The sequence below is a fragment of the Topomyia yanbarensis genome, chromosome 2 (genome assembly GCF_030247195.1).
Source record: "Topomyia yanbarensis strain Yona2022 chromosome 2, ASM3024719v1, whole genome shotgun sequence".
NCBI lineage: Eukaryota > Metazoa > Arthropoda > Insecta > Diptera > Culicidae > Topomyia > Topomyia yanbarensis.
In genome coordinates, this window is record NC_080671.1 from 375,122,179 (window position 1) to 375,143,962 (window position 21,784).

The 21,784-nt window shown below is 37.8% G+C and overlaps 1 protein-coding gene across 1 annotated transcript in view; it reads right to left on the reverse strand.

The window, feature by feature from the left end:
- The window catches only part of LOC131684601 (neuropeptides capa receptor-like), a 329,157-nt gene that overhangs the window by 228,622 nt on the left and 78,751 nt on the right, over positions 1 to 21,784 (reverse strand). Inside the window, exon 3 of the mRNA XM_058967615.1 lies at positions 16,044 to 16,704. Coding sequence (XP_058823598.1) covers positions 16,044 to 16,397 — 354 coding nt within the window. The 5' untranslated portion in view covers positions 16,398 to 16,704. The remainder of the gene's footprint in view (positions 1 to 16,043; positions 16,705 to 21,784) is intronic.

Sequence of the window (21,784 nt, forward strand, 5' to 3'; positions counted from 1 at the left end):
TCGGAGTTCCATCGTCGAGGACAGAGTGCCATGCAGAAATTGCCAATTGTGGAGGTGGACACTGATCGTGTCGAATAGTGATGCTGTAACCTTACTGAAAGAATTAACTACTAAGTAGTTGAATTAGAGTGGGTGCTATGTAGAAAAAAGACACTCCCCGAATTCCGTGTCGGAGAGGAATCAGGTTCTGGGCAAGAGCAGCGTTTTTGGCGGGTCGGGTGATGGCAAGCCCAAACCCGTTCCCTGAGACGTTATGGTTTTTGTACTTTTTTCCTGCCTCAGAGCTTTTTGAAAGTTTTTAATGCTCTTTAAAAAAAAGAAGATACCTACGATGTCCGACCTTCAAACAAGTGACTACAACGAAGTCGCGGTGGAGGTACTGCAAATCAATCTCAACCATTGCGATACAGCATAACATTTGCTGCGGCAATCTATAGCGGAGTCTAAACGCGATGTAGCTATCATTTCGGCCAGCGATCAAAACTGGGTAGCAGATAACGCAAAATCAGCGGAGATTTGGGCTACGGGGAGATATCCATTTCAGGAAGAGGTTTATCGCGCAGATGAAGGCTTTGTAATCGCCAAAATCAATAGAATGTTCTACTGCAGCTGCTACACACCTCCGCAGTGGATGACCGATCGATTCAAAGAAATGCTCGATAAGTTGGTAAAAGAGCTTAGCGATCGGAGACCAGTCATTATAGCCGGCGATTTCAACGCTTGGGCAGTAGAATGGGGCAGCCGCTTCACCAACTCAAGCGGAGTAGTCTACTCGAGGCCTATGCAAAGTTGAACATAGATGTTGCAAACGATGGTACAACCAGCACCTACCGCCGCGAAGGTCGACATTCAGTTATTGACGTTGCCTTATGTAGCCCCGGGCTGGTTGGAAGTTTGAATTGGAGTTCGTGCGAAGGGTTTACCCACAGCGACCACAAAGCGATCCGGTACACTAACTATCAGAAGCAGTAGGTGGTCGGAAATGCGTGTGACCTAATCTAATGAGCGGAGGTGGAAAACAACGTAGTTCGACAAGAGAGAATGACCTAACCAATATGCAGTTCGGTTTTCGGGAAGGTAGATCTTTTGTGAAACTATGGAGGCTGCCCAGAAGCAAAAGAGTTGAGGAAACCTTTACTGCAGAGTGGTTGCACTGGACGTAAAGAACATCTTCAAAAGGGCTAGTTGTGCTGTAATAGCCGATTTGCTGCACATACGGAGAGTTCCCGAGTACCTCTGTAGAATTCTGAGGAGCCACTTCCAGAACCAGCAACTGATCTACAAAACTGATGCCGAAAAAAGAAGTGTAACCGTAACAGCGGGCGTTCCACAGGGTTCCATACTCGGCCCAACTCTTTGGAATGGTATGTACGACGGAGTACTGTAGCTGAACCTCCCTAAGGGCATGAAGATAGTCGGTTTTGCGGACGACGTGGTGTTCCTAGTGATCGGCGAATCACTAGAGGAAGTAGAAGTACTTACAACGGAGACGATAGATGCTGTGGAAGACTGGATGCGCCAAACAGGTTCGCCCACGCGAGTTTTCCGTTCCGCATCACGTGCGGTAACGCAGAGGGAACGCCTGAGCACATGGTCCTCGAATGCCCGCAAAACGAAATCAGAACTATCGTCGGGTAGGACGTTAACATGAACAATATTGTTCAAAGAATGTGCGCGGACAAAGAAAAACGGGACGCGCTGAACATGACAGTCGTTCAGATCATGTCAACGTTGCAACGTAGCAGTACATGGCCTCGGGTCGTCGGGGCACCGATGAACTGGAAGTTACACATCAACTGGAATCGCCGGACCGACCTTGGCACTCCAATGGTCAGTCTGCGGAAGAGAGATAAAGTAGACCACCAGGCGCAACAGAAATAGGTTAGATGCATCGCCGGAAACAAGACTGAGCGCACGCCTCGTCGACGGTAGAACGCGAGGCAACTGAGAACCGCTACGAAGACTATTTCGAACCCTAGTAAACCGGACGCAATCCTCCACCCAGAATCGCTGGACAGACCTCGGCATTCTACCGGACTGCATAGAAACAAGAATAACGCGTCCGTCAACTTTTGAGGGAGACATTCCTTCGACGAGGAACTCTCCGCCGTGGTACTACGCCGAGTAGCACCGAGCGCGACAAACCACCAGTATAGGGTCGTCGGGGTACTAGTAAATCGGAACCTACGGAAGGAAGGAAGAATATCATGCCGTCAGTCCCACACTGATATGGCGGTTATGAGACCAGCGAACTAGCACGACCAGCAGACCTTGCAATCAAATGAAAAAAAAATGAATATTCTATAAAATGAAATTTTATAGACGTCTATGGGTTAATACCCCTTCAATTGAGACTAATGTTGTGAAAATCGACTTAACCGTCTTCGTGAATCTGATGCGAGCTTGCTAATTTTGAAAAATGACTATTTTCCCGGGTGTGCCGGAAACTTTTGTAGTGGTCATTGTGACCAATAAGACTTTGGAAGGGAATGCGGAAGGTTGGTTGATGAGAGATGTAACCAACCGCATGTTACACCTTCCATTCGATACTTGGTTGGAAAAATCGGTTTAGTCAACACCGAATAACCAATGTGACTTAAATTTGGATGCCCGAGCCCGGGAACTTCCGGAAGTGTCGATAGTGGAAAATATCTTCAAAAAATCTTAAATTGGCCATCAGCGATCTAGATCTGCGAAGCGAAGTAGTTTGATGTCTATTTCAGTAGATTTTTAAACTCTGCGGTATTACGATTGTAACGATTTATATGGGAAAGTCCTGTGTGACCGTACTAACCAACCTATAACTCCGGAACCAAAAGTCCATCGAAGTGAGTCAATTGATATAAGAGAAAGTTGCAAAGTTTTATTTTGTTTAATTTTTATAGTCTCTAATATGTCAATAAGTGAAAAATCGTTGCATAAATACGCAAAACAGACAAATCTGAAGCGAGAAAAAATTAAAAATCGAAATTCATAACATTCAGTATCTATTCAGTAGATACTTTGCAATTAATTTCCAAGACAGGTTTTATATCGGATCTCGACAGAAGAGGACCTGTTTAAATTTTGTTTCAACATAAACAATACTTTTGATTTATTACGACGACCTTTTCATTAATTATTTGCGTTTCTCCATCAAGAACAACAAAATTGTACATAAAATGTCCCGTAGCTTTTCTTTTATCATCAACAAAATATTGTTAATCATATGATAGCCACAAAAAAACAATGAAAATATGTTTCAACTATATAGTTCAATCAATAGTCCACATAGTTTCATCATTTATTTATTTTTTTCTTGAAACTTTCAGATAGTTCTAAATATGTCCCGGATATCGAAAGGAAAGTTACAGAAAATTGTATGCCCATTCATAAAAACCTTTTGATTTTATTGAGGAAATGCAAGTAACTCATGAAAAGGTCGTAATAAGACAAAATAATTGTTTTGTTGAAACCAAATTTAAACTATCTTGAAAACAACTATATTTTGCAAAATAAATTTTAAAAATAGTTTCTCAATGATGCAACAACACTAAAAAATTTGTATGTTTTGCACAGAACTATTTATACCTTGTAACTCTTTCTTGAATAGTTGAGCAGTACAAAAGATATTAGTTTTGTAAAATGTGCAATGCAAAATCTTCTAAATTCTTGAAAAATCGCTCTTGAGTCAGTTGGACGAATCTTGATGGAATTCTTCTGAAGTGACAAAGAAAAAATATTTTCAGCAAAGTTTATAGAAATGTTCCTAACTACAAATTTCTCGAAAACTGCTAAGCGCTGTCACTTTCCGTTCAATAGTTGAATTTTCTATTTCTTTAAAATGGAGTAGTCCCATAAAAGGCTTTTTATTTGCATAAATATTGTATAACTTGAGGTACTCCACGAAGATCCGTCCGAAAATCTTCAAAATCGTGACCGACCATCTTATATTCCGATGAAACTTTATAGGTTTCACCGGCATGGAAGACTAAACATTTTCCACAGTTAATAAGAATGTTTTCACTCAAGAGCAATTTTTTTGAAGGGCGTAGGCGTAGACATTTCTACATGAATCGTTTTCAAAATGTTTTTGTTCGGTTACTCTATTTTATACAGCAAAACTATCTGTGAACAAGTTACAAGGAATGAATACTTCTGTACGAAAAAAATATACGCTGAGAAAAATGTTGTGTCATTTTCCACAAAAAACAAAAAATGTTAAAAATTTTAATTGCGAAAAATCCATTTTTAAACATTTTTTATATTTTATCCACAAAAACCTAAAGAGAAAAAAACATTTTGAATGTAATTGCATGATGGAGAACTTATCGATAAAAAAGTTTTTCTAACATGTTTTTAAATGTCATACTAATTGACATACAAAACTGTAACTTTATTACAGAATATGATTCTAAGTATCTTTTTAAATCAAAATCTATTTAACAACAATCGTCCAAAACGCTATGCGCTTTTTTAAAGTTATTCGCGTTAACCCACCATAAAATGCCAACAGTCAACTTTTTGTCGTTTTAAAGACGTAAAAGAAGCTTTTTCAGTGTGTTTTGATTATGGAGAAGCTTTCAACAATAAAAGTTTTCTTAACAACAACGTTGAAATATTTTTATAATTCATACTATTTGCAGTCAAAAATACACTTTTATTTTTGAATATGATTCTGAACGCCATTTTAAATCCAAATTCTCATAACAAAAATTTTCTGAAAAGTTATAGTTCTCGAGATATTTTAAATTTTGTTTAAAGAACACAATTATTTTGTTTTATTATGATCTTCTTATAAGTTATTCGTGTTTCTCCATCAACAACAATAAGTTTTTCAAAAGGCCAATAACATTTCCTGTAACTTTCTCTTTGACTTCAAGGCGATATTGTAAACCATTTGAAAGCTAAGTGAAAACAACACTCATATTATTCGACTATGTAGTTTAATCATTAGACCCTAAAGTTGAATAATATTGTGATTGTTTTCATATAGCTTTCAAATGGTTTACAATATCGCCTTGATGTAAATGGGAAAGTTACAGGAAATGTTATGGGCCTTTTGAAAAACTTATTGTTGTTGATGGAGGAACGCGAATAACTTATGAAAAGGTCATATTAAAACGAAATAATCGCGTTGTTATCAAAATTTAAAATATCTCGAGAACTACCAAATTTCAGAAAATTTTTGTTATAAGCATATCGATTTAAAATGACGATTAGAATCATACTCCAAAATAAAATTGTACTTTTGACTGCTAATAGCATGAATTAAAAAAATATGTCAAAAGTTGTTGTTAGGAAAACTTTTTTATAGTAAGCTTCTCCATAATCCAAATACACTCAAAAAGTTTATTTTACGTCTTTAAAACGATAGACATTTAAAAACATGTATAAAGCTATTGTTAGAAACACTTTTTTACCGATAAGTCCTCAATTACATTCAAAATATATCTTTTCTCTTTAAGTTTATGGTGACAAAATATAAAAAATTAAAAAAAATGAGTTTCTTTTTGCAAAATTTTTAGAATAGATTTTCGTTTTTGTCATAAATGACACAATTTTTTTTTTCGTATAGAACTATTTACTCTCTGTAACTCGTTCTCAGATAGTCTTGCTGTATAAAATAAAGTAATCGACCAAAAATATTTGGAAATTATCGCATGTAGAAACGTATACGCCCTTTTGAAAAATTGCTCTTGTATCAAAATATTGCAATTGCCAGAAAAAAATCATGGATCTCCATGATTTTTTTTTAAACCGAACACAACTGCAAAATTTCGTCCGAATCGACGATAGTCATATTTTGTGGTCGGCCGGTTTCTCGTGGAATCCCTCACATGTCAAATGTAGAACATATCAAATCTATCGTTTTAGTTCCATTTAATTAAGTACCTTAAAAGCATGTGCAATTAGGTACTAGACTGACGAAGCGCTTCACTGAATCTTTTTCAACGAAAATAAAAATTCAATCTCTTTCAATTCTTTAATCGTTAAAATTCGTTTGCAAACATACCTAAAATTTCAAAAAGTTGAGTTGTATCATTCTAGGGTTGGGAGTACCGGTTTAACCGTTACCGAAAACCGGTAAAAGCGTCCAAATATTCAATACCAAAATACCGGTTTTGCAAGAATGAAAAATCGGCATTTTTGTTAGCAAAAACTATTTAAATAATTTTTCTTTGTTTTTTTATAATAGAGCTTTCGAAATTCTTTAGAAATATATTCACCTACTAGTGTTACACCGAGGAAAAGGCACTCAAGAATTTTATAAGTCTCGGCATATGAACCAGCCTTATGACGATTCCATCGAACGCTTTAGAATGTCATAAGCAGGCTAATGAATTCAATTATCTTTATTGATGCACTCCATGGAAGTTCGTTTAAGAATTTTATAAGTTTTTCTTATGAAACCCGTATGAGAAATGGTATTGATTTTATAGTATTTATTTTTAATTTCCATAGACGTCGCTTTTGTGAAAAGTTCATAATTGGATCTTATGAATTCAGTACTGGCAAAGATGGCAGACCATGAGGAGCTAATAATTTTAAGTCAGCATTTATTTGTGGCCTCATTTCTAAGCGATTTTGCACGCAAATTGAAACAAAATCTTAAATCAGTTCGCTGTTTAATAAATTATTTAGTGGATAAAAAAGTTGCCATGATTTTTAAATTCAGAAGAAATCCGATTATCATTAATATGAACTTTGAAATCAATTGTGCATATAATTAGTGTCCGACGCATATTATATATGATTATTAAAACCATTTGAGAAGTAAAAGTCATCATTCAGTTATAAATCTGTTATAAATAATGCACGTTTTTGGGGAATACCGACGGACCGTTACTCATCAAGTACAAATTTTAATGTTTAATAAAAGAGTGGTCATCAATCTTCTGGTGGAACCTACACTTGAATTGTTTATTCTAAATGTCCTCTCAAGTGTATTTTAACAGCTGATTTGTTAATAAAAACACGCGAGAAATATCGGCCATGTTCGAATTTTTATATAAATGCACAATAATATCCATAAATAAAAACCCATGTTATTCATTCGAAAATTGTAAAAAATTTCATAAGACTGTTTTATAAGATCCATAATTTCTACCATATTTTCTAGTTCGAAATGGCAGCAGTTTTCTAATAAATTTATATAAGACAAAATAAGTTTCATAAATGGGCAGACATTTATATGAATTTCATGACTATCTTATGAAAATAGTAAGAGATGATTTTGGAAGATTTCCCCTCCAACTCATAACACAAACTTATGAATTCCATTTATAATTCTTGTATGAAAGTCATAAGTCGTTCTTATGGAAATTCTAATTTTGCTCAGTGTCACCGAGCAAAATTTACATTGAATTTCCATAAAAAAGTCTTATGACTTTCAGACATAAGGATTTTAAATGGATTTTATGTCTGTCTTATGATTTGGAGGGAAAATTTTCCAAATCCATCTCTTATTATTTTCATAAGACAGTCTTATGAAATTTATCAAAATGTCCGAATGAACGCCAAAAGTGCCCATTTATGAAAATTGCTGACATTTGTAAGCAGAAAACAGTAGAAATAACGATTTCCATAGAACAGTCTTATGAAATTCATCACAATATTGGAATGAATGCCATAAGTTTTTTATTTATGGATATTATTGTGCATTTATATAAAAAATAGAACATGGCTGACATTTCTCGAGCATTTTTTGTATAGACAAAAAATCAACCTTGAGAGGATATTAAGTTTTACACCAACCGACATAACCCCACAAAATGAGCCGGATGAACTTCGTATGACAATTCTCGGTGGTTTGTTTACATGGGAGTTACGTGAGTTTGAATGAAACAGATGGGCTCCCGTTGCACTCGAACTCACGTAACTGAAAAAGTAAACAAACCACTGAGAATTGTCAAACATGAACGTCATTCATCATGAGTTCATTCGTGTGGTCATCTTGTAGAACTCAATTCGGGACAAATTAACCGCTCAGGGTAGATCCCTTCAGAAGATTGAAGAGAAAACGGTCATTAAATCTTAAAATTTGTACATAATGTGCAACGCTTCGTCAATATTTCCTGGGAAACTGGGCTTAGACAACTGGGAAACTGGACATGACAACTGAATGATAATTATAGTTACTTCTCAAATGATTTTGATAATTATATGCACAACTTATTTCATTTCAAATAATCGGATATCTTCTGTAAAAATCATAACCATGTAAACTGATTTAATGCTCACAGTAATTTATTCAATAGCATAAAAAAACAATTTAAAATTTTGTTGCAATTTGACTAAAAATCTCACTTCTTTTGTTTCAAAGGGCGGTAATCAAAAAGTGCTGGCCTAAAACTATTAGCTCCTGGTTGGCCGTCCAGGCCAGTGCTGAATTTATAAGAAACAATTATGAACTTTTCACAAAAGTGACGTTTATGAAAAACAAAATACAATTTTATAGAATCAATAACAGATGAGGGTTTCATGAGAAAAAACTTATGAAATTCTTAAACGCATATATTGGAGCGAAGTCATAAGACTGTTTTATGAAATACATGATTTGTACGTCTATGGAGTGCATGAATAAAGATAAACGAATTCATAAGCCTGCCTATGACATTCTAAAGCGTTCAATGGCATCGTCAAAAGGTTGGTTCATATGCCTAGACTTATGAAATTCTCAGATGCTTTTTGCTCGGTGTAGCAGTAAGATCACAGACTAATAGACATAACCCTCGAAAACAATGCTTCGCCCTCATTGACGGGAATTTTAAATATATTTGTAGTTGGAACTGTGGCCTCATTTGAAATTATGGCGTCACTGACATATGAACAATAATGTGGGGGATAGACCAATAGTAAAAAATTGTTCCCGATCCTGAGGGGTAACCCACCAGCAAATGAATGTTTGGGACTGTGAATAAAAGGTGGAGCTAGTGTTCTGGGAAAATTGTCGAATCGATATTTTTTGAGTCAATTCCCTCATAGTGTTATGTCTGTTAGTCTGTGGTAAGATCGCCTGTTTTGGGACACTTCAATGTTTTACATTTCTTATAAAAGAAATGTATAGAATTCGCTCAAACTTTGAAGATTTTTTTCGAGGCCCGGAGGGCCGAGTCTTATATACCAATCGACTCAGCTCGACGATTTGGGACAATGTCTGTGTGTGTGTCTCTGTGTGTGTGTGTGTATGTAACGGACAAATTCTCATTCGTGTTTCTTAGCAATGGCTGAACCGATCTTATCCAAACCAATTTTAAATGAAAGAACTAAAAAACAGTATGAACGCTATTAATTTGTTTTTGATTCTGATGTTTGGTTTCCAAGATATGAATGTTTGAATGCGTAAAAATGGCGTTTTTTGCAGTTTTTTTGAATTATCTGCCGAAATCGACAATATAGATTAACAATTTATATATTTTTAGAGAGCTTTAACGAATACCTTTGGAACAAGCTATAGATTGTTGAAATCGGACTATTATCAAAAGAGATATTTAACATTAAATGCGGACGAAAGATTTTTATCATTTCCCATAGCCAGAAATATGACCAAAAACATGTAATCTATTATTAACGACAAAACGGCTTAGTTTAGGTCAATAGTATCTTCGGAGAATTTAATGGAGGCAATATGCCCTTTCTTTTGGTATTGTGTTTTTGCTGTTTAATCCCCCTATGAGTGAGATATTTTCACAAATTTTCTTGGAAGTGATTATATCGAAATGATGCCTTTAGCAAATTTGTAGCTCTTACTTTTGCGAATAACTTTACTGAAGACTTTAAATATCTATTTTGAATACTTTAAAAGTTATGGCTTGTTGTTTGTTGATTACTCTTTGTCGCCTATTTATTGTTCAATATAGTAATAATCCATTGAAATAAGCTAAACATTATTTCGATAAAACGAATTTTGTATTTCATTTTACTATCTACAACCGCTAGAAATAATCACCGAACACTTCCAAGTTGTCTGGAAGGAACTTGATAACTTATCAGTACAAAAATGTTCATTTGTGCGAACCTTCTGACTGCAATTTTTCTAACTTATAACCATCGGATCGATCTGAAACATATCGGAAAATGAAAAGCGAAATAAATAACTCCAAGCAACGGCGTAGCCAAGAGATAGTTTTGGGGTTTAACACAATACAACCCCCCCCCCCATAACAACCAAAAAAAAAAAAAAATATTGGAATGAAGTTGAAAATTTATTTATTTAATTCAATATTACAATAACAATTATCTGATCCGTAGATTGATAACCTGTTGTTGTAAACATCATGAGGACTTTTGATAAATTGTCGGAATAGGGTCTATTGGTCTTGATTTCACAGTTGTCTAATAGCATCAATATCAAATTCCTGCCTGAAAACATTCCAATAGAAAATTCCAGAGTTCTGTAATCAATCATAATCCTCAGATTTATTTCCAAATTGAGCTCGTTTTTGTAGAGATGTACTGTAATAAGGGTCTTTATTTAATAGGAAGCGAAGTTAAAATTGATTTAATGTCTATGAAACATAGAACTGCTCACCAAAAAAGTGCATAACTTTCAACATTTGTTAAAAATGTTGTTGTCTTTCTCATTCACTCTAAAATTCGTCAATCTAATCCCGACCCGGAGGGCCGAAAGTCATATGCCAATCGATTGAGTTCGTCGAGATCGGAAAATGTCTGTGTGTATGTGTGTGTGTATGTGGAAAAAAATGTGACCTCTGTTTCTCAGAGATGGCTGGACCGATTTGCACAAAGTTAGTCTCAAATAAAAGGTACAACCTTCCCATCGGCTGCTAATGAATTTTTTATTGATTGGACTTCCAATTCCGGGGTTATGAGTTGAAGAATGCAATCACACAGCAAATTCCCATATAAACTGAAATGAAAAAATTTCAAAATCAAATTGTATTTTTGATGCCAAATGACTTTAAAATGCATGAAACATTGAGATGTTTGACAAAAATTGACTTTTTTGGACTTTGGTACATTTTTGCCTTTCTCATATAGAAAGGTTATGCAATCACTCTAAAAATCGTCAATCATACTGGCCCGGAGGGAGTATGCAGTAAGGGGTTGCTACTTTAAAATTAAAACTAGTTTAAAATTTCTTAACAAGTTGAAAATTTTCGGCAAGACCTGGACCTCCCGGATCATTCTCCATGCTCCGCCGCTGGTTTCAAGCGATGTTTCAATATCACATAGTATCTCAAGATCGTGGCTGTCGTTCCGTTGTATGTATGTGCAAATCGTACTGAACATGTAATATTCATTTCCACCATTGTATTGAACATAACCAGCCATGGAATCGTAGTCTGGACAAATGAGACAAGCACAATTGCACCACTAGGTGGATTAAAACAGGTTTTTATTTTGGGAATGCGTCGAGTTGAGACGAAAACGTAATATGATTAATAACGAGGATAACACTTTCCGAATGTAGAGAGAAATTTATGAAAAATGACGATTTCCATTCGACTCTAGCAGGTTCTGATCGATTTTGATGAGCATTTGATTTTTGTTGTATGACCAATTATATGTATAGGTCAAATGTTTAAAAACAGTAATTTAAGGTCAAGATAGCATCATTTTGAAATCGCCAATTTCGGAGGTTTAGTATCTTCAATGAGTTTTACAAACGTTAAACAGCGCATCATTTGATAAAATAATTTTGACGGTATATCGTCCAAGAAGTATTTATGGTGAATTTTCTCAGGTTAATATTCATGACTACAATAAAGTCTCAACAAATTCGCTAAAGACACGAACTCTGTTACTATGTTTTTTTTAATTTAGTTACTATGTTTTTTTTTAATTTTAAAACTTCAAAAATTACGGTTTCGGAATTATGCCGTTTGGACAGTATGACGAACCGAATTTCTGGCTACGCCGCTGACTTCAAGTAAGTAGAAACAAAGTCGTTCTACACTCGTTCACAAGAAACTTCTTCGAATGCTGAATATCTATTATAATACATTGAAACCCCGATTTTATCAGCCAAATATGAACCTATCTTTGATGGGCTCTAGCAGACGAACAAGACTGAATTCGAGTAAATCCTTTCTTGAGCATGTTTTCCTTATCATGAAGATGGAAATATGCAAAAATAAAAAGTTCAACATAATCAGAAATAGTTATCAGACTACATCAAGGGACGGGAAGATTATTTTAACAGCTTCAGTTTATTATAAAGAAAAAAAATTGCCCGATTTAGTCAATGTCCCCATTTTGTCAGCCTGAAATACACCATGAGATTGATAAAAATGAGTCTTTATTGTATGTATTATTCACTGTGTTTCACATTAATAGATACATTTCATTTTTGGGGATTTTTTTATTGCATCGAACTACAACAATTTTTAGGTAGCTTTCAAGGGGTTATTTTCTAGACTTCTTCCAACACTTATTCCAATTCGTATATCAATTAATTGGTATACTTGAGGGTTTATATGTTGCAGATAGAGAAAATACTGAAATTTTTTTCCTACACAATATTACGAAAGCTTATTAATACATTTTTCCTAATAAGTTTGTGAAAATTATAAACTATTTGAATTTTTTTAATAGTTTAATTTTTTATTTAACCGTGATTTTTAATAAATAGTGACCATCGCTTCACAACGTAGTCTATTTTTCATGGCTTGCGGTGAGCACGATCTCTCGAATTGCTGAGCTGAAAATTATGGAATAGAAATTAGTTTTTAGTATCCTTAACAGATTTAACTCGTCGCGCAGATAGCTCTGAATTAGACCCGCTGGTGCCCTAAGACGATTTCGCTAGATGTTCAGAGCACTGTGCACCCAGTGCATTAACGCAAATGACGGAAGGATATCGAAAAGTTTCGTGAAAATGAAAATTCCCGTAATGATGATGATTTTCCCAAACGCTTCGTTTTCGAGAGGTTTTTATTTGGTCTTTGGCATTAGGATTAGCGATAATAATTCAAATCAAGGATACTACTGGGAAGTCACCTTTAGAAAAAGTCGATGTCGAAGTAAAATTTGGAACTATACACGCATGCACTTCAGAGATAACGTGATATCAGGAGCTGCGATTTCATTTCAACGCTTTTTTGTGAAAAGGGCGATACTTACAAATGTAAACATGGGGCTTTTTTCATATATGCGAATGAGGGCTTTGAAACGCAACAAATTAACCTAAAAATTTTGATTCTACGATATTGCTTTCTTAAACTACAGCAAAAATACAACGGGCGAAACTGTATTTTTATTTGTTTATTTAAAGTTTCACCCTCCACGCTCCATGCAAACAAACAGGGCGATACTTTTTTTGCTAGCAGTTTAGAGGCGAAACTGTTATTTTCGTATTTTTTTAGGATTATCAAGCTGATACCAGCTGTATATAGTAACAATGATCGCTATTGAAAAAACACGGACGAAATCGGTGGTGTAGAACGGTAGTTATTGTAAAAAAACGTAAGGGCGATACTTCAATGCTGATAGGTGGGACCGAAAAAGTAAACAATCGCCAAAGGGGCGATACTATCATTTTGTCAATTTCAATAGCAGAAACAAATTTTAATTATATAATTTCAAATACTTTATGAAGTTTTGGGTTTCGATCACTGAATCATGCAATCTAGGATGTAAAAAACACAATAGATCTTAAATAGGAAATAAAACCAAGTCTGGAAATATTCGCTGTTGATTTTTTTTGAATGGTATCACTGCTAGTATCGCCCTTTTCAAGAAAAAGCGTCAATTTCTTAGTTCTCAGTCGCGTTGGAAATTTGAGTAAAGTATAAACTTCAAATGGTTTAAAAAAACAAAAATTGATTTTTTTGGCTCAGTACAATATATAACCCCTTTAGGAAAATTCAGTTTTCCCACCACAATTTAGATATTTTATTAACAGAGCATTAACAATAATTCTTTGGTATGTCTATTTTAAGGGCCATTTTTTCGCTTTCCCATTGATTTGGTTTAAGATTTCTAGCACTGATGTTGTCCTATGCTGATTTGAGCGATTCTCTGAGTCCTGCCAGTATCCCATGTAGTATGTGTTATCAAAAACATCGTGAAGCATCAAGTTCTAAATGTTCTCAATATAATATCCGAAGAGTTATAAGAAATGTCTCACCACACTGTTAGGTGGATTAAAAGCGTTTTTGTATAAGCAGTGGAATGCAGCTCGATCAAACTTTAGTATATGGCTGTATTAAATAAGTGAATCAGTTTCCTTCTTTCGATCATTCTTGCTAATAGTAATAATGTTATGTGCGCGAATGTTAATTGCATAAAAAATTGCATCTTAATTCAATCGTACGTGGAGATAGAAATCATCTCATAATTGTCGTTTCATTGGTTATAATGGTTATAATAATATCGTATCGACTATTATTCATATTTCGAAAGCTTCAATTTCATAGCTATTAGCATATTAATCAGTTGCATGTCGCATGAATCAACTCAACAACACTCTCGACAATCAGTTGTCCGGAGTTGAAGTTGCATTTTTAGCAATCTGAGAATTTATTATAAATTCTCGGTAGCTAGCTGCCCAGAGCAATAAACACATGATAAAATTTCTCTAAGCTGCATAGACTTGTTCAATTATTTACTCCACCCCACTGACAAAATTCCTGCCCGTGGCAAACGTGGAGATGCAGAGGTAAACACGGTCTCCATAAAAACATTACATACGCTAACAATTCTTTCCTTCCCAGATGGCTGTAAGGACGCGACCGACATCGTCATTGGCATTCTAACGTACAGAATTTTCAAAACGTACATATTGAGGATGGATAGCTCGTTTCAGGTTCCATTCGCAAAATTTTCTGTTCAATTTTGCTTGTTCTGTTCAATCAAGGAGTAGCAATTACAAGTTGTACGGTCATATTGCTCATGCTCAATTGAAAATGGTTATTTGCTTCCTCTGGTTTTCAAAAGACGAGATGGAATTGATGCTTAAGCGGTTTCATATACTAAGTAGGACTGTTATAACGAGTATTTTGAATGCTGGTGACAAAATAGACAGAGATAAACCTGACCTATAACAAATCTAAAACGTTTTTGATGCGCTGGAACTTGGCTCAAACATTTTTGAACATTATTTTCAGTATATGTTGAAGCATTTGTATAAAAAAAAAACTGCAATTTCAGGTCTGTTTTCGAAGCAATGGTTTGGCAAATCTCGGAACGTCTACTGCATCTAGATAACCTGCCATGCTTTTTTCTTCAATAAGCGAGTTAGACAACATGACGACATGCACACTTTTCATGCTGCGATGCAGAAACAAGCTGCCGAATCACATCAGGGGTTCTCAAGTAACGTGTGTTGAACGATTACTTTGTTAATAAAGTATGAATTGGCATCAAACTAAGTAAAATACGACTACTTTGTAAAATCCATTAATTTTCATTTCTTAGTTTTTACCGGTTTTTACCGGTTTTTTTCATTTTCAATACCGAAAATACCGGATTTTTAAAATGCCTCGGTTTTCCCAACCCTACTCCATTCCCTTTGAAAATAAAACTACTACAGTTTCTCTTTTACTTCTTAAAATAGGTCACCCCCTTAAGCAATGATACAAACGATATTATGATATTTTTCTATCTATTATGACATTTTTCTATCTATCCTCACACATAAATGTAGTTCTACCAAATAACTACAGTGATTGTTCAATTCAAGATACACTCATATATGGTATACTCAAACACTATATTTGATAAGAGATTCGTCGATTTAATGACACTGTTATGGTCTACCGGGACCCACAACAAATTTCCGGCTTTGGACATATTATCCTTATCACCATCATAGCAGATGTACGATTAGAATACCGCTCTACCTGTTCCAACAAAGGTGTAATTAATTTTCAGTTCAGTACACACATCCACACACACCCATTCCAAACTAACTGTTTACACATTTGAATAGTACCCGAGAGTCCCGAGGCAGCAAATGCCAATGAAACTTTCTCTACTCACCACGCACCCACCCCAGCCCACACTCCCATGCATTTCCCAGCCGGCCACCAGAACCCCTTCGGATCAGTAATTAACACTATATTTGTGCAACGACGTGGGAAAGTTTCTGTACTTACCAGAAGTGCGGTTGTCAGTGGCATCTGCTGCGGTCCCCGGGCATACTCCAGGTACTGCTGGACCGTGCACTGGAAGTCAACATTATCCAGATCGCACGGGTCCAACGATGGGTACAGGTCAGAGGAGAGGTTTCGTTGTCCGACGAGGGTGAAGTTTCCATCGGCAAAATCACTACAATTCATCAGTGCCAGCCAGCAAAGCTCCTCTGGGGACGATGGCGAGGTCGGGCTGGCCGTGGCTGATGCCACCCCATGAGGCAGCGTGGAAAGTAGTGCGACGGTGAGAGCTGCTGCTGTTGCATTCAGGGGCCACTGTGACACGGCACCGATACCGTCGAAGGTGTAGACAGCCATCGTCGCGCGGTACAATAGAAAGCGGGTAAGACGAGAATACGCTGCACGGTTAGGGTTGATTTGATTTGGTACGAGTTCGGGTTCGACGGAAAGGAGCTATCGTGTTGCCTGGTGCTTCTTAATTGGGTGACAGTTTCTTCTGATCTGGATGGCAGGAAGCGGCGCCCGGGGTGTCGACTACATCAACCAGAGCGATAGCGTTGACGGTGCTGGAGATGCTAGCGACGTTGGCGTTGGCGTCGGGGATGATGGCGATGATGAAAACGGTAATGTAGCTCATTATCGGTGGTTTTATCAGATTGTCGCCCTGTCGAGATGGTTGAATATTTGAACGTTAATGAGCTATTAAAGACTTGGTTCGGAGAATCGGAAATAGTTGAACAGTTATGCGACAAAGTTTAAATAACTGAGTTGAATATAAAGCCCCTTTTATTAGTTTGGACGAGCCATAGTGACGAGTGGTTTCATTGAATTAAATAGAACGTGAATTGTATAAAGACCCACGAATCTTAAAATTAATAGGGAAGATGGAAATTGGATATGGTGGAATACATTGGATTACAGTACAACTTTTTTGAAATGGCAGCACGGAATTTAACTTCCACTTCAGAAAAGAATGTCTCGATACCGTCAATTCGAGTTCCTTCTTTGGACAAAAGTTGAACGACGTCCAACAAATCGTTCGACAGACGTTCATTAGTGATTCTGGTGTCTCGTTTAACCAAATAGACTTTTTTCTTACAATAAGCTGAAGAGGAAACAATGCAAAAATAGAGATGTCCGCCCGAAGTCATAACAAAAATGAAGCTGGAAAGAAAAGGAATTTCGATTGACGTTTAATTTCAAAAATATGACAAATATACCCAAAACGAATCTTTGTGAGCGTAAATGCATCTGTTTTTTTCGCTCTCGTGGGATAGGGATAGGGATAGTCATCCGATAAGAATCTGAGTTGACATATCATTTCTTCCCGTCGGCAGCGACCGAAGCTGGATGCAATAATTTGTAGTGGCTGAAGCATGGGGCCTTTGAAACAGCCAACCCCGTGTGCTAGCAGATCAGCGCAATCCAAACTCGAGTCGATAATGACCCCGTTCATTTCAACTCGGTTAGCTGGAGCATATACTCTGAACTCCTACATTAACAAAACTCATAACCAGCAATGTCATTTGCCTGCTTCAGACTATTAACCCCCACCGGAAGCTTATCAGGGCGTATTTTCGATATTTTTGTCTCGACCAAATATCATTCCGTCAGAGCACGGAAAGTTTGCGATAGATTTTAAAATATTTTATCTTTGGTCCTTAAAAATATGACATAAGGCCAGGTTGAGGAGCATGGAAATAACTTGAGCCGAGGAGTCGATTTTATTTCAAGCTCCATCTCACATTGAGGTGAATCATTGTCAGGAGAAGTCATTTTTGCACAGAACTAGGTCCCCGTTCATCATAACAGAATAGACAAGAATGGATAATGCCATATAATAGCGGTACTTAACTTCTGTTGAGTCTACCGTTCGCATTTCACGCGGCATCAGCATACCGAAGCCGGAAAAAGAATCGAAGCAAAACAGCATTTTTTGTTGTGAAACTTCTTGCTTACTGATCTTTTCTCTTCTGCGAGTAACGGTTCGGTAACTGTTCTAGTAATTTCTTGAATCATATCTAAACAAAATTGTCCAGGGATCACCGACGATCAGCTTATAATTATCTGAAAAAGCAATATTACCCTTTATGAAAACGCCCTTTTTCTGTCAGAACGAACGGAAGAAAACATAGAGTGAACAGGGATAGTCACAGAGGATTGCTCGCTTACTATAGATGATTATAAATTATCGATAGTCAGTTGTTTCCGAGCCTTTCAACGGAACAGATCGTTATACTTCACAGTGGTGTTCGGTGTGTAAGTTTCAGTGAGTAAAGGTCAGCCTTTGTTCGTTTGTTGGCTGCCGTTCTGCTGGTGCCGGTGGCAAGTCCAGTGTATTGCTTTCGCTAGTGCGGAACAATCGACGTTACTGCAGATAAGTTTTGTGTGATTTTCCTCTCGTTTGTTTTCTTTCCTTTTTTCTTCTACCTTGTAATCTAATCATAAGACACATTCCCGTATATACAACGCTCTGCCCACGCGCTTAAATGGCCGAGGGCGAAATACCATCTGATATTCTCATGGAAGTCCCTGATCTAGGGGGACACGTATAAAACAGTACTCTCTAGATTGCTCTGAGCCGTGGGTAGTATACTTTCGGACCGGGGAGAAACCGGTTAATGTATTGAAACTTTCTCGGGATCTGACTGCTAACTACCCGGCCGTAGCTCAGATAACACGTGTTCGGGTAAACAAGATACGTGTTCTAGTGAATGATCTCGGCCAGGCAAACGCGATTGTTTGCTGTGAGCGCTTTACGCGGGAATTTAAAGCGTACGTGCCTTGTGTAGCTGTAGAAATTGATGGGGTTGTGTCCGGACCGGGCCTGAAATGCGAAGAACTGTTGGAGCACGGGGTTGGCTGCTTTAAGGACCCCTCACTCCAACAGATTAAGATCTTAGAATGCGAACAATTGTATACCGCAATCATCGCGGGAGGTAAGACTACCTACTCTCAATCAGGCTCGCTTCGGGTGACCTTCGCCGGGTTTTCTCTTCCCAACTACATTCTCCTTGACAAAGTTCGCCTACCTGTTCGCCTGTTTGTACCGCGGGTCATGAGCTGCAGCAATTGCAAGCAGTTGGGCCACACCTATTGTGGAAATAAAAAAAAAACGATGCGGCAAATGTGAGGGAGAGCATGAGGATGACTCTTGCGGCAAAGAAACTGAAAAGTGTATTTACTGCGGGGGCCCTTCGCATGCTCTTAAATCATGTCCTGCGTACAAGCAGCGCGGGGATAAAATTAAACGCTCCCTTAAGGAACGCTCGAAGCGCTCTTATGCAGAAATGCTAAAGAATGCTTCGCCATTTGTCCTGTCTGAAAATCCCTTTGCTGGTTTGGCTCGCGTTGAGCAAGAATCTGGCGACCCTCAAGAGGGAACATCTCTCGTTAGCCCGAGGGAGTCAAGGAAGAGGAGAACTCCAGCCTCCCCTAGACTACCTCGTAAGGGTCCCAAGATGTCCTCCTCTGCGAGTGCGCCAACGACATCTACTAAATCCAACGGAAGTGCTACCAAAAACCCGAAGCAAATTTCTCCATGACTTGGAAATTTTAATTCTAACAAAGAGTACCCACCACTTCCACGGACACCAGAAACCCCAAGTGTCCCCCATTTTCAAACAGGCACTCAGTCCAGCAATGGACCAATGAAATTTTCTGACATCGTGGACTTATTTTCACAGCTTTCAATGTTACTGATCCTCTTAAAAGCCTTCTGATACGTTTTCTCCCTATAGTGCAAACATTTTTGAAGCAGTTGACTACTAAATGGCCTTGCAGCGATTGTATCCTTAAATGGCTAAGTCATCGAACGAGGTCACCGATTCGATCACTGTTCTACAGTGGAACAGCAGAAGTATCCTCCCGAAAATCGATTCCTTTAAATTTTTACTAAATAGTTTAAAATGTGATGCTTTCGCATTATGTGAAACTTGATTAACTTCCGATATAAATTTCAACTTTCAACTATAATTCGTCTGGATCGAGAAAACCCCTATGGAGGAGTACTTTTAGGGATTAAAAAGTGCTATTCTTTCAATCGAATTAACCTCCCTTCGACACCAGGCATTGAAATTGTTGCTTGTCAAGCTCTAATCAAAGGCAAAGACCTTTGCATTGCTTCCATCTACATTCCTCCTAGAGTTTCGGTAGGGCACCGAACGCTTTGTAATATCACGGAATTCTTACCGGCACCGCGGCTAGTTCTAGGAGACTTTAACTCGCACGGTACGGTATGGGGTTGTCTTTACGATGATAATAGATCAACATTAATCCAAGATCTTTGTGACAATTTCAACATGACCATCTTAAACAGGGAGAAATGACGCGGATTCCTACACCACCAGCACGTGCAAGCGCGTTGGACTTATCGCTATGCTCGACATCGATACAGTTAGATTGCATGTGGAAGGTGATCCCCGATCCCCACGGTAGCGATCATTTGCCTATCGTGATTTCAATTGCTAACGGTTCAAGACCATCAGAAACTATCAATGTCTTGTATGACCTCGCACGGAACATCGATTGGAAGAGTTACGCGCCCGCGATATCCGCTAAAATCTAATCCACTCGAGAACTTCCTCCGGAGGAAGAGTACAGGTTTTTGGCTGGCTTGATTCTCGACAGTGCGAATCAAGCTCAGACTAAACCAGTACCCAGCGCGAATACCCATGGACGGTCTCTCACCCCGTGGTGGGTCAAAGAGTGATCAGAGCTGTACGCGGAGAAGTTCACTGCATATAAGGCCATCCGGGAAGACGGGTTACCCGTTAGTTATCAACAGTACTCGTCGTTAGAAAGGCGAATGAAGAGTCTAATGAAAGCCAAAAAACGCAGTTATTGGCGTCGGTTCGTCAACGGGTTAACGAGAGACAGCGATGAGCACTCTTTGGAGTACGGCTCGACGTATGCGTAACCGAAACAGTACCAATGAGAACGTGGAATATTCAAACCGCTGGATATTCGCTTTCGCCAAGAAGATCTGCCCGGACTCTGTCCCGGCACAGAAAACGTACCGCGCCGCGTCCCCTCACGATACCGCGAACGAAAGACGGTTTTCAATGGTAGAGTTCTCACTCGCTCTCTTATCGTGCAACAATAACGCCCCGGGGTTAGACAGAATCAAATTCAACTTGCTGAAAAATCTGCCTGACCCTGCGAAAAGGCGCTTGTTGAATTTATTTAACAAGTTCGTTGAGGATAACATTGTCCCTTATGATTGGGGGCAAGTGAAGGTCATCGCCATTTCAAAACCAGGAAAATCAGTATCCGACCACAACTCGTACCGGCCAATTGGAATGCTTTCCTGTATCCGGAAGTTGTTCGAGAAAATGATCCTATCCCGCCTCGACAATTGGGTTGAAGCAAATGGCTTACTGTCAGATACACAATTCGGCTTCCGCAAAGGCAAAGGGACAAACGATTGCCTTGCGTTGCTTTCTACAGAAATCCAAATGGCCTATGCTAACAAAGAGCAGATGGCATCAGTCTTCTTGGATATTAAGGGGGCTTTTGACTCAGTTTCTATCAACATTCTGTCAGAGAAGCTGCACCAGCATGGTCTTTCGCCAATTTTAAATAACTTTTTGCTAAACCTGTTGTCTGAAAAGCACATGCACTTTTCGTATGGCGATTTAACAACATTGCGATTTAGCTACATGGGTCTTCGCCAGGGCTCATGTCTAAGTCCCCTACTCTACAATTTTTACGTGAATGACATTGACGATTGTCTTGCCAATTCA